This window comes from Silurus aristotelis (genome assembly GCF_946808225.1).
Source record: "Silurus aristotelis genome assembly, chromosome: 4".
NCBI lineage: Eukaryota > Metazoa > Chordata > Actinopteri > Siluriformes > Siluridae > Silurus > Silurus aristotelis.
The window spans coordinates 24,542,099-24,556,625 of NC_139577.1; the positions used below are offsets into that span (position 1 = coordinate 24,542,099).

The 14,527-nt window shown below is 40.2% G+C and overlaps 1 protein-coding gene across 3 annotated transcripts in view; it reads left to right on the top strand.

Annotated features, from left to right (window-relative positions):
- The first annotated feature begins 3,354 nt into the window (after window positions 1-3,354).
- zswim8 (zinc finger, SWIM-type containing 8) overlaps window positions 3,355-14,527 on the top strand; it is a 36,257-nt gene continuing 25,084 nt past the window's right edge. The window contains exons 1-3 of one of the 3 annotated variants that reach the window (XR_014533053.1): window positions 3,355-5,273; window positions 9,661-9,814; window positions 10,590-10,684. Coding sequence is in view for 2 of the 3 variants with exons in the window: in XM_083538278.1 (XP_083394404.1) it covers window positions 5,096-5,273; window positions 9,661-9,814; window positions 10,590-10,684 (427 nt within the window). In the remaining variant the exon portion in view is untranslated. The remainder of the gene's footprint in view (window positions 5,274-9,660; window positions 9,815-10,589; window positions 10,685-14,527) is intronic. The other 2 variants (XM_083538278.1, XM_083538277.1) reach the window with 2 other exon arrangements.

The window sequence follows — 14,527 nt, forward strand, 5'->3', positions numbered from 1 at the left end:
ATTTACATTTACGGCAGTTAGCAGACATCCTTGTCCAGAGCGATGTACAATAGTGCTTTGAGTCTTTAGCAATGAATAAATATACACTGGTATACTAGATTACAAACTTAAGATAAATCAGCCTACAACTCTGTTGAGGTTTTTTTTTAAACAACCCAAACTTGGAAAGTGTAAGTTTAAGTGTTTCAGGAAGAGGAAGGTCTTTACCTGTCGCTTAAAGATAGCCAGGGACTCCGCTGTTCATACATCTAGGGGAAGTTCATTTTACCAGCTCAGTGCCAGAACAGAGAAGAGCCTTGAGGTATACAGCGTGGTGCAGTGGGAGATGTGATGAGGTCTCTGAGGTAAGAGGGCGCTGGTCCATTTTTGGCCTTGTAGGCAAACATCAGTGTTTTGAATCTGATACGTGCAGCTACTGGAAGCCAGTGGTGGGAGTGCAGCAGTGGGGTGGTGTGGGAGAACTTGGGCAGATTGAACACAGGTCACGCAGCTGCGTTTTAGATAATTTGAAGTGGATGAATAGCGTTCAGAGAAAGACCTGCCAAGAGGGAGTTGCAGTAGTCCAGTCTCGAAATGACAAGAGACTGAACAAGCACCTGGGCAACCTGTCTGGACAGAAATGATCGAATCCTTTGGATGTTGTAGAATAGAAATCGCCAAAAATCAAGCCACATTAGCAACATGTGAGGAGAAAGACAGTTGATTGTCTATAGTTACATTTACATTTACGGCATTTAGCAGACGCCCTTATCCAGCGCGACGTACAAAAGTGCTTTGAGTCTAGTTACACCAAGGTTACGAGCAGTGGCTGAAGGGGAGAGCAGAGAGTCATGAAGAGTTATTCAGAGATCTTGACCTGGAGATGAATCAACTGAGATGACCAGCCGTTCTGTTTTGCTGGGGTCGAGTTTTAATTGATGAGCACTCATCCATGAAGATTTTTCCGTCGAGCATGCCGAGATCCAAGCGGAATCTGTGGTATCTGAGGGAGGGAAAAAGAAGATGAGTTGAGTGTCATCAGCATAGCAGTGGTAAGAAAACCCATGTGAATATATGACTTCACCAATAGAGTGGGTATAAAGGTGGAAAAGGAGGGGACCAAGTACGAAACCTTGTGGGACACCTTGTGGAGAGTCTGTGTAGGGCAGATGTGGACCCCCTCCATGTTATCTGGTATGAGCGACCTTCCAGGTAGGAAGCAAACCATTCCCATGCTGCTCCATGGATACCGAGGCTCCTGAGGGTAGACAAGAGATGCTGCTCAAAGGTTGAGGTTAGTGATAGAACAAGAATAATTTTGGTAATTTTGAACAAATTAAAATCAAATTCACCTGGAGTTTGTAGGCAAACTGTGCTACGTAGAGAAACTACTGTTCTAGGAAATTTTTAATTGTGAAATGACAAATAAGTACCCATATTTAAGTTCAGTTTTGGTTTAGGTACTTTAAATTGTTAGTAATATGAAGAATTTGATTTGCTCTTTTTGTGTCCAGCTTTTGCATATTAACAAATGACAAATTAGCTCAAAGTGGACAGAGATTTTTGGTCCAAATGGCTACCTGTGTGGGTTTAGGTGAGAAATATTCCTGTTAAAAAAGCCTGACTGTCAGTCTCATAGTTCATGAGAGAATGGTTAAAAAGTGCAATAGGCTAAAGCAGAGTCTTCACAGTCTGACTAGTTGCCATACTATACCTTTGGGTTTCAAAATTCTATTCCCTGCATAAATGTGTAGCTTTTCCACATTTCACAAACACTATCTTCTGTAGTTTTTCCACATTACAATATTGTATTGCCGTAAGGGAGGAATGGGTGTGTAAATGTGTGTGTGTGTGTGTGTGTGTGTGTGTGTGTGTGTGTGTGTGTGTGTGTGTGTGTGTGTGTGTGTGAGCCCCTATTATATAAAAACATAATGCATGGTGATTTTGAATATTTGTTGAACCAAACACAACAGTACACCGGTGACTAAGTAAAATTGACGGAATAATAGTAGCCTTAGCCAGTGACGTTAGTACGGTTTGTCTGTGGACTAAATTCTTTCCATCCTTTCCATCACTATAAATATACACATGCTATACAGCCAAAAGTTTGTGGACACCTAACATTAACACTTATACATACTCTTTTTTTTGAATATCCATCTGTTAATGTTCACTCTGGGAAGGATTTACAATAGATTTTGATTGGTGCTTATTTCGTCACAGGAATATTAGTAAGGCCAGGGTCTGATTTCCAGATAGGATTCCTGGTGTGCAGTCTCACATTCCAGTTCATCCCAAAGCTGTTCAGTGGGGGTATGGACTTGGATTTGAGCTGGCTACTCCGGTTCTTCCACTCTAACCTTTGTCAAACCATGTTTCCATGGAGTTCTAGGCATTGTCATGCTGGAACAGGTTTGGGGTCCCTTAGTTCCTCTGAGCAGAAATTACAGTAATGCGACAGCATACAAATAGGTTTTATATGACTGTGTGCTTCCTAATTTGTGGCAACCGTTTGAAGAAGGACCACATACAGGACTGGTGCTCAGATGTCCACAAACCTGTATGATTGATGTCAGGTGATGACAAAGTGCAACGCCTCCAAACTGATCATCATTTAGGTGGACATGTATCAGCATGCATCACCTGACACATTGGTCACGAGTATCATTGAGAATATACATGTGGTGCAAAGGAAGACTGTTGCTGTTGCGTTCTTTTTTTTTTTTTTTTTACTCTAAAACGAGGAAAACAAAGGTAGACTAAGCACCCAGACTGAATCATAAAATAAAATATTTAAGATTAGCATGCACTGCTCAGCCCTAAGGGTTTAATTACTTGAGCTCCTGGTTGATATTACACTTGGTACATGGTGTACTTGTTTTGGTATACAGTACATCTTTAAGGATGGGTATAAATACACCTTTAAGACCACATACGGGCCGGTGCTCAGGTGTCCACAAACCTGAATATCGTATACATTATATGATGGATGTCAGGTGATGACAAAGTAAAACGCCTTCAAACTGATCATCATTTAGGTCGACATGTTTCAGCATGCTTCACCTGACACATCGGTCACACATATTCACCAGCCATGTTTGAGAAAATGCATGAGAAACACCTGGTGCAGTGGACGACTGTTACTGTCTTTGCTTTCTTTTGTTTTTGTTTGTTTTTTTTTTACTCTAAAATGTTTTTTTGAAATGGACACTAAGTGGACTAAGGCCACAGACTGAATCATAAGATAAACTATGTAAGTTTAACATGCACTGCTCAGTCCTAAGGGTTTCATAGGCTGTGCTACTGGTAGATATTACAAATGGTACATGGTGTACCTGGATTGATATACAGTTATACCTTTAAGGATGGATATGACTACACCTTTAACCGTGTTGTTGTAAACGAAGATCAGCTGATGGAGGAAACACACGCCCCGTGGTGAAGCTTCAGTGAGAGTGAGAGAGTGAGAGAGAGAGAGAGAGAGAGAGATACGGGTGACTTGAGAAGGTGCTCAGATCGGTGGTGTTTGGGATTTTGATGAATCAGGAACTGTGTTGGGAACTGAATTTGGAGCTGAGGACTGAGAAACCGGTGGGAGATCGGGCGAGCAAAACCAGTGCCATGCAATTGTAGGGAGGAATGATGAGAGGTCTGTTGGAGTGCAAGCAAAAATACAGCGCTAGCGAGCTGTGGGTGCCGGTGTACCAATGTCAAGCCCGTGCTGGACGGTGGATTGTGTCGGTCACCTCGCCGTGAGGCTTCGCTAACCTGCGTATTTGCGAGACAATCAAATATAAATAAATATCTTACAGAATAAACAACCGAGCAGCAGCGAGGACATCCTGGTATCTGGACTAGGATTAGGGATCAAGTGTTTCCCTGGCATGGTTTATATTGCACCGAATGGAAGATTGTTGGATTATTTTAGAGAGTAAAACATTTCGCCATGGGGGGTTAGTTCTTCTTTGGGTGTCTTTGTAGCCAAATCGAATTAGCCTCAAAACTATTTGCTAGCTGCTTACGAAAAAAAAAATTAGCTAAGCTAGTCGAGTTAGCTCGGTCGTTAGCTTAGCTTTTTCGCTAGGCTTTTGACTGAACTATAAAACCACAAACACGTCATTTTTAAGGAAAGAACATCGACTAGTTGTTTTAAATCGGATAAAAGACAGACGTGGTGTTATAATAAAGGCGAATTTAGTTTTTACAGGTCTGTCGGTAGTTAGCTTGTTTTTTTGTTTTTTTGCTAGCTAGCTAGGTTTGCTAGCCGGCATCAGAGTATAGCTTTTGTGGAGCACAAACAGAGACTCAGCTGGTGTAGGGGTAAGAAGAGAAAGGGAAGGAAAAATGTCTTGGTGAATGAAGGGAGATTTGTGTAAGTTATACTAACTTTGAAAATAGTTTTTATAATATTATTCTGACTGAGTTATATTTATTATAACATTAGCTACTCAGTGTCAGAATGGCAGTCTAAAGCAATATATGGAGTTTTCAGTGGACCAGTGTGTGCCTTGCAAAAAAACCATCAATCAAGGTTCAACAAAAAGAAAGTGTTTGACGTGTTTGGGATCAACTCGTGTGTACGAGTCGAGTTGAAATATTTAGGTTTTCACAAATTTAGTTTTCTCCAAAAAGGTGTTCACTTGTGCAACTTTGAGTTGTGCTTTAGTTGTATGCATTGCAGATCAATGTTTATGTTTTCGTATCTTCGTGCTTTTGGGATCTGTTCAAGGATCAGTCTTGATTTAGACATCCTAGAAAGTGGGAACACATTTCAAAAACCATGGACTAACTTTCCATGACCATGCCTAAAGATCAGATCTGACTGGTTTGGAGTGAATGGAGTTAGTTTTGATGCACCGTGTGTGTTGTCATCGTAAACAGGCTTCGAAAAAGAAGTGTGCTTCTAGTTAAGAGACTTTGGGGTGAGTTGCTCCTTGCTGTGTTTTGATTCCCCTTCAATCCCCCCTCCCCCATTTGCCCCAGTGGAAGTGCTCGTCTTTGCTCATGCACTCAGTTTGCACACTGTTTGTCAGCTGTGTGTACTAAGCTGTCCTGCCTGAGCTGCAACTGACTCCAAAGGCTTCAGCTTTTTCACCCCTCACCACCAGCCAATGTGATGGAACTGATGTTTGCGGAGTGGGAAGACGGAGAGAGGTTCTCTTTTGAGGACTCGGATCGCTTCGAGGAAGATTCCCTATGCTCTTTCATCTCTGAGGCAGAGAGCCTGTGCCAGAATTGGAGAGGATGGAGAAAACAGTCCGCCGGGCCGAACTCACCTACTGTTAAGATTAAAGGTAAATGAGTTCACCCCGTTGTGTTACGAAACAGTCTGTGTATGAGCAGTCATTGTCATTGTAATGCGATCCCTGTCACTCCCCTGTGCCCTTGCTCTTACCTCTGACCTTAGAAGATATTTTCAGAATTGCCTGACAGCCCTGTCACTTAATAAGTGACCGTTTTTAGAGTTAACAGCACCACAAGGTTTATGGCAGAGGTTTGCAAACTAAGGCCCAGGAAACCCCAGGTAACTGTCAAGCATGGTCGGGGGTTGTGTTCTTTACAAAAACATCTTTTTGTGTTCATTATGTTCAAGCGGTAAGTTGTTTGAGCTGTTAAATGTTACTCTATTTAAATATCTGTAATGGATCAGGTTTAATCTAAAACACACTCTGGGAATCTTGCCATGTTTAAAAAAAACAAGTGTAGTAAACTTGCTGTTAATAAGACCATTCTTTGAATCTGCTTTTTAACACAGTTAAACCAGCTGGCTTGGGTTAAGTGGGTGAAGAGGGGGGAAAAAAACGCTCATCACATGAAAATGATCGTTGACATTTCACTTTTATTTTAATAGTTGGATTATACTTGTAAAATACATTAGTCTTAAATGGCACTATAAGTTTGTTTTATATGGTAAGGACTGTTGGTAAGGCAAAGTGTCTGTTGGTTGCATTTAAACTTCCTCCTTTCCTGAATTAAATGTTCATGTGGCCTCTGTAAAAAAGACAACTGGAAATAAGTTTATAAAGATTGCCATGATAGGGCACAGAATGTTCCTCTGGAGCACAACTAAAGCTGGTTCTGTTAAACTTTTATCTTAAAACCTTTCTTTACACTAACTGTATAATTTATGCATGTTTCATTGTTTGTATTTGAGCTAAAGTAGCTGTAGTGTATTAATGACTTGTTGATTAGCCAGAGTTTGTTGTGTTATTACTGAAGGTTCCTGGTGTGAGAGAAACATTTAAAAACCCTGACGTAGTAATGCACATCAGAGGAGGAACTAAACGTGTCATCTGTGTAGTTGTAAAAGCAAAACCGAGAATGTTTGAACTTTTGTAATTGAAGGTGCGAGAGTAATATTTATTAAGCAAGTCAGTGAGGGTATTTTTTTATTTATTTTTTTAAACACAGGCATACACCGTATGGTGTTTGGATTGAAGGAGCAGTGGGGGTTGGGTGTAGTAGAGCAGAGGGAAGGCTGTAAAAAGATCTTTGTCTTGTGCAGGTCACTGCTTCAGAGCAGGGTATTGTGGTTAAGTAGTAAACCCCCTATTTAATAATTCTGTATAATGCTGCTGAGCTTGTACTCACTCTGCTGGCAAATCCCCTCGTTTTTGGTTTAAGAAGTAAAGCAGAGGCGGTTCACATGCCCATAGCTTTTCATGGTTCAAGACCTGAAACAATTTGCTCACTCAGACATTATTTTATGTAGCTTTGTGGGTGCTGATTGTCCTTGTGTTTTATTAATCAGCTTCAAGACATGAGGTTGATGAGGAGTACCCTGTCAGGCATTTACGTATATATAAGACAAAGCCACAGATGTTTACTGGCCTCCTGTTCAATGGCTTAGTCAGCTTATGACTGGCTGTGAGTGTACAACATGGTCTGGTGTAACTGAGTCAACACCCATTAACTTACACTCACAATTCTTTTAACGTCTTTGTCATTGTTACAATTTTGCTTGTGTAGCATTGCTTATCATCTCGTCTAGAAGTTGTTGTGTGTGTGTGTGTGTGTGTGTGTGTGTGTGTGTGTTCCTTTCCTGAGGGAACATGAGGGATATTCTTGCATTAAACATCATGTGACGGGCATGGTATTTTGGCCAGACAAAGACCAAGACATATCTTAATTCACTGAGCTTATCCTTGGAATAAATAAGGAAACTTTTCCCCCCCATATTGTTAGTACAATAAACAGACAAAGTTGACTATATGTGGTTGTCTTTCAGACCTTTTTTGTGAACTGGGCTTTGTTTCCATTAGCTTTGCATTTCAGCCATTTCAGGTCAAATCTTTTAGTTTCTCAAAAACACACATAGACCCCATTTGCAATGTGTTTAGTTAATTAGCAACATAAATCTAATTTAGTTTGTTTGTACTACTCGATATTAAAATATTTTCTTTACTGGTTCACATTGAGTGTCATACTGGTGTAGCAGGTAATTTTGACATCTCACAGCTCAGTGATTTCCATCCTCATCTCAGGTTACTCACAAGCTGGAGTTTTGAATGTTCTCCATTAGTCCATGTAGGTTTCTTTGGATTGTCTAATTTGTTCTGTGATTTGGCTAGGAAGATGAACATTTACATATACAATATAAAATATGGTACATTTTCAAGTTTCTTGAAGTTCCCCCCAAAAGTGCTTGGTTGCAGACCCAGGCTGCTGGCATTCTGTAATGTGGTGAAAAAGCAGTATGACTTGAAATGATAATCAGCTGTATTTATAATACTTTAGAGTGGAATTGAACAAAATCTAGAGACAAAACTCATAGTCAACTCTAAATCTTTGGCAGGACTACTCTACATATGGTCACCAGAGCAGGCTAGCATAAACAAAGCCTATCTTTTCTGCCTAGAGGCTGTGGGTCCGTGCCTACTTCCCATTTAGGCTGGAGTATTTAAGGGCAGTGGTTAGGGTTGCAGAAAAACGATACATGTAAGACTTGCATATTAATCGGTCACTGGATCCAGCATCTACACTGCACTACCAGGTTGCTCCGACTTCATTTTGCACACAAATGGGAATTCCTTAGCTATTGGACAGCGAGAGTTTGTTAGTAATTTCGGGACTTTTACTTTAGAATAGTGTGACTACCATTTAACATTCTTCTTCTTTATTCTTTACTAATGCCATGTAGAAATGAATTTGCCCATCTGTTTGGCCATATTGCAGATGCAGGGAGTAGCGCCACATTAATACCATTCAATATTTAAACAGCACTTATTGCTGACATTTTTTTTTTCTTCTTTTGATTTATTGTCTGACTTTTAAACCTCTCATTCTCTTTTAGAAATAAAGAACAGTTTTACAGCATCAAGCTGTACGTGGCTTTTTTCAGTGCTGACTCGACTTGAGCAAACTTGACTTGAACATTTTTCGGTTTCATTGTGCCGTTGTGTGATGCAGCGTTGTCTCAGCATTTTTTATAGCAGCTCTAGCTCTAAAGTAACCCAGGGTAGTGGATTACATCGCCCTAAGTTTGTTTCTTGTCATAACAGACCCCATGATGTTAGCAAATGTTATCCTGATGTATGAAACCAAGCGGTTTAGCCCATTAAATCTTACTCCGATGAACTTTCAATCGCACATGGTTTTAATCTCAATCTTAACACTTCTCTGCACCACCAATACGTAATTTTTTTTTGTGTTTTTTTTTTTTTTCCTATTTGATCCTTTATTTCATATTCGGCCAGAGAATAATATTCGGTATACCAGCACAATCCATGACCAACTGTAGACAATTTTATGAATTTATACTTAATTTAGACTGGTGGTCAGCGTGTCAGTACAATTTATACATTTGGAACATTGGTTTTCCATCATGACTTGAAAACTCATGAGTTTTGCCAGGGGCTCATGAGAATCAGCAATACTGCTAAGGCAACCACTGTGTTTCAGAAAATAAATGCATTAGAGTGTGTGCTTCATACCTGTAAACACAAAGAGGTGTTATAATTTTATTTGCAGATCAAAGGGTCTTTAAAAATGTATTCAGTTTAGTTTTTTGTGAATTCACACTTTCTTTTATTGGCGTTTGGACTTGATTTTTATAAGAATATATTTTAGTTCTGAACCTGTAACCCTTCCGAATTTTCCATGCCAGGACTTTTTGGCATCTGTCCTATCTCCACTCACTTTGTAAACCTTTGTGTGCACAGCCAGTGCATCTCTAAGGGAGAATAGATGGTCTAATTACTTAAATCTCACTTATAAGGCTTGGCATGTTCTCCACATTTTATTCTCCTGAACTGCAGCCATCATCTCTGTCTACATAGATTTGACAGCTTGCCTGATTGCAGATATGTCCGGCTAAGATGCATGATCTGGAAAGTGTGTTGGTAAAGTAAGAACAGCCGTTTTATTTTTGTCACAGAGCCAGTGAGTTTTCTGTCCTCAAAGGAGGTTATTCTGTCATTTATTTTCCTTGTGCTTGTGGGAGCCCATGCTTTTCTACAGTGAGCAACTAATTTACAGCGTCAAATAATTTTGACAAGAGTGTGGTGAAGAATTCCTGTGATTACCAAAACTGTTTAGTAAATGTTATGGACCGCTAAAAGGTTTCTCCACACTGCAGCATCTTAACAAAAACATGTTTGACTTTAGGGATTATCTAAAACTGTATTGTTCCATGCGAAAGCTGTTCAAACTCGAGAGCTCATATTCCTTCTCTTCTCTCAGATGGGCAGGTCATTCCTTTGGTCGAGTTGTCAGCCAAGCAAGTGGCATTCCATATCCCGTTTGAGGTGGTGGAGAAAGTTTATCCTCCCGTTCCCGAGCAGCTTCAGCTTCGCATTGCCTACTGGAGCTTTCCTGAAAATGAGGAGGATATCAGGTAAGACTGGTCTGGACACTGATCGTTAGGTTAATATATACAGGAAAGACTGACATCACACTCCAGATATGTGATTCATTGCACCTAATGTAATCTAGCATTTGTGTTTGAACTGTTACACCAGTTTTGTCCTGATGTAAATGTCTAGAGAAAAGATCATGTCAGTACTTGAATTGTGATATAGCTGAATTGTGCCGATAATCACATGTACTTGCTGTTCAAAGATACTGAGATCTGTTTTCGGAGATTGTTATATCATTTCAAATTAATGCCAAACTGTTTTTACATTTGTATTTTTACATTAGATTTCTGGAAACTGTTTTTCCATACAGGAGTTTCTATGTGAATCTGAGTTTCAGAGTATGTAATGGACTACAGTAATTTTGACTATTTGTGTCATAAATGAAAGAATGACTGTTAATATTTGAGGCGTTTATTTCATCCACAGTGAAAAATACCTCTAATTCAGCTTTTGATTCAGTACATTTTGATGTCGTATGACCGTTTCATGGAGCAGAAGCGTTTGTATGTTTTTCAATTTTGTGTACACGCAACTATCCTGATGCTATTGTTGCAACTTGGAGGTTATTGTTTGACACAGTGTTTGAACATGCATTTTATTTGGGTATGTTTTTCTTTTCTCTTTGTTTCAGGCCAGCAGCTGCTTGAGTTTTTTAAGCAACCTGTTGTGAATAAATAACACTGAATAATAAAGGAACGTTTGCTTTTTTTCTTGCGTTTCTTCTTCTCTGGTCTTCCTTCACTCTCTCTGTAGGTTGTATTCCTGCTTGGCCAATGGGAGCCCTGATGAGTTCCAGCGTGGAGAGCAGCTCTATCGGGTGAGAGCTGTGAAAGATCCCCTGCAGATAGGTGAGAAACTTCATACTTTACATGCTGTAAAACTAACAGTATTCAGTATCGGTACGAATCCTAAATGTCCCTGAAAGTCGCATTCATACACCTACTCGCATCGCACTATTGCCGGACATTTACAAGTTGACAGCAGGCTTTTTTTTTTTTTTTCTGCAAATAAAGCATTTAGCGCTCTTATTCAGGAAACACTCGAGTCACTGCTGCTAAAATATCCCTTCACGTTTCTGAATCACTTGCTTTTGGCACTTCCTTATATATTGTCTGTGCCAAATGCATAATTTACTCATTTTCCTTCAGATGCATTGATGGAGAGTGTCTCTGGTTTCCTTATGTCACTGTTTAAATCAGTCCACATCTAAACACTGGGGTTGCTTCAGACTCACTGCTTCTGGCAGAGATTAATGCAAGTGTGGTTGGTATGAACAGGGCCTGTGTAAATGAATGCTATTGTTGGAGGTGGTGGGCTGCACAGCAGCAGAAACTCATCCTCCTGCAGCTGGCTTGGTAAGGAGACATGCTGGACAAAAGCTGCCCTCTTCCTTACTCTCCCTTTCTAACACACACATTCTAGAGAGCCAGGACAGTGCACATCTCGCTGTGTTCTTGATTGGGTTTAGATTAGCGCAAGTGAAATGGAAAAGGTGATTGCATGGATGAGCGTACACTCAGTCCTATGGCACTAAAGAATTCCTGTGAAAGACAGAAAGCCACTGCTTTTGTGTGGCTAACAATCTTCACTCACACAATAGAAGACCACCAGAAGCTTAAGGTGGGCAATAAGTGACTGACCGATTTCTGAATTCTTTTCTCTATATTTCCAATTCTGAAAAAGAAGTATGGAACATATAGAAATATGTTCAACATGTTGCATATTTTGAGGCACGGAGAGTGAAAAGAACAGAAAGAGCTGTTGAAAGTCTTATGTCCTGGTTGGTGCAATAACTGGTGCAGGATCTCTTGGGTGCTATTAAATTGTCCGTTATTAGCTCATTACCCAAAAGCTGCTGCCATTTCACCTGGGAGCAGCCAATGGAAAGTAAACTGCTCTCTGCATCATTCATCATTTCAAGCATATCTGAGTGAAAGCGGAATAAACTACGTTTTACTGTTGTATGATCTCAATAAACTACAATGTTTTATACTATATTGTATGTGTGTGTGTGAAAGATCTGGTATAACAGTAGAATAGCATTTATTATCTCATTACAATAACACCTGTCAGGGCGTGGATTATATTGTGCAAGAGAATTCAGTGTTCAAAGCAGGTGTAATGTACAAGAGTCAAATTGTCATGACCCCTGCAGATAGGTGAGAAACCTCATACTTGCTCTTAAAACTAACAATATTCAATATGAATTCTAAATGTTCACATTGGTCAAATTGTAATGGCAGGACAACTACAGTGCCTTGCAAAAGTATTGACCCCCCCCCCCCCCCCCCCCCTTGGTGTTTTTCCTATTTTGTTGTCTTACAACCTTGAATTAAAATGGATTTTTTGGGGGTTTGTATCATTTGATTAACACAACATGCCTACCACTTTGAAGGTGCAAAATATTTTTTTATTGTGAAACAAACAAGAAATAAGACAAAAAAACAGAAAACTTGAGCGTGCATAACTATTCACCCCCCCAAAGTCAATACTTTGTAGAGCCACCTTTTGCAGCAATTACAGCTGCAAGTCTCTTGGGGTATGTATCTATAAGCTTGGCACATCTAGCCTCTGGGATTTTTGCCCATTCTTCAAGGCAAAACTGCTCCAGCTCCTTCAAGTTGGATGGGTTCCGCTGGTGTACAGCAATCTTTAAGTCATACCACAGATTCTCAATTGGATTGAGGTCTGGGCTTTGACTAGGCCATTCCAAGACATTTAAATGTTTCCCCTTAAACCACTCGAGTGTTGCTTTAGCAGTTTGCTTAGGATCATTGTCCTGCTGGAAGGTGAACCTCCGTCCCAGTCTCAAATCTCTGGAAGACTGAAACAGGTTTCCCTCAAGAATTTCCCTGTATTTAGTGCCATCCATCATTCCTTCAATTCTGACCAGTTTCCCAGTCCCATCCCACTGGGGATGGTGTTCTCGGGGTGATGAGAGGTGTTGGGTTTGCGCCAGACATAGCGTTTTCCTTGATGGGCAAAAATCTTATTTTAGTCTCATCTGACCAGAGTACCTTCTTCCATATGTTTGGGGAGTCTCCCACATGCCTTTTGGCGAACACCAAACTTGTTTGCTTATTTTTTTCTTTAAACAATGGCTTTTTTTCTGGCCACTCTTCCGTAAAGCCCAGCTCTGTGGAGTGTACGGCTTAAAGTGGTCCTATGGACAGATACTCCAATCTCCGCTGTGGCGCTTTGCGGCTCCTTCAGGGTTATCTTTGGTCTCTTTGTTGCCTCTCTGATTAATGCCCTCCTTGCCTGGTCCGTGAGTTTTGGTGGGCGGCCCTCTCTTGCCATGTTTGTTGTGGTGCCATATTCTTTCCATTTTTTTAAAATGGCTTTAATGGTGCTCCGTGGGATGTTCAAAGTTTTGGATATTTTTTTATAACCCAACCCTGATCTGTACTTCTCCATAACTTTGTCCCTGACCTGTTTGGCGAGCTCCTTGGTCTTCATGGTGCCGCTTGCTTGGTGGTTCCCCTTGCTTAGTGGTGTTGCAGACTCTGGGGCCTTTCAGAACATGTGTGTGTATGTGTGTGTGTGTGTATTTAAGTAATTACGTGACTTCTGAAGGTAATTGGTTGCACCAGATCTTATTTAGAGGCTTAATAGCAAAGGGCGTGAATACATATGCACACACCACTTTTCCGTTATTTATTTTTTTGAATTATTTTGAAACAAGTTATTTTTTTCATTTCACTTCACCAATTTGGACTATTTTGTGTATGTCCATTACATGAAATCCAAATAAAAATCAATTTTATTTCCAAGTTGTAAGGCAACAAAATAGGAAAAACGCCAAGGGGGTAAATACTTTTGCAAAGCATTGTATATCAGAGCAACGCCAAAACTGCTAAACTTGGAGAGTTGTTCAGTGTGCAGTAGTTAAAACTTACCAAAAGTGGTCCATATTAGGACAACTTGGAGAGTTGTTCAGTGTGCAGTAGTTTAAACTTACCAAAAGTGGTCCATATTAGGACAACTGGAAAACAGTGATTTCCAAATGGGCTCCCAAGGCTGATTGATGTGCATAGGGTGAAGGACAGACAATATGGTTAAGTCCCACAGTAGACCATGAAGCAATAGAAGAAGGTGGCCACTTTCTTTTATACCATGTAGACAATCGTGTGTGTGTGTGTGTGTGTGTGTGTGTTTGTGTGTGTGTGTGTGTGTGTGTTTGTGTCGCTTACTTGGGGAAGAGATGACAACAGAATGCACAATAATGCTCAGGATTTTCTACTCTTTGCCACACTGCAAAGATAGTTCAGGAATGATTTAAGGAACGTGAGAGGGAGGTCAGGGTGTTTACTTGATTTCCAAATTATCCATATTTTAATCCATGGAGACTCCACCTCACAAGATACAGGACTTAAATGATTTGCTATGGTCTTGGTGCCTGATACCACATCACTTCTCCTGAGTATATTATTTATGGTTTAAGTAGCAGAACAGTGGACCGAACTGCAGAGAATTTTCTGTATAAAGATGTCGTAGTCCAGCAATTGTACATTTTGTAACTCTGAACCAGAGCAATTTCTCTCTTGTGGCATTTCTAATAACATACATTTATGTAAATTATATATTTGTAGACACCCCATTAGACCAGATACTAGCTACAGGCCTCCAGATATTAGAACAGAAAGAAATGAGTTTCACATCTATTATTTTTTATCATTTCATTCATCCTC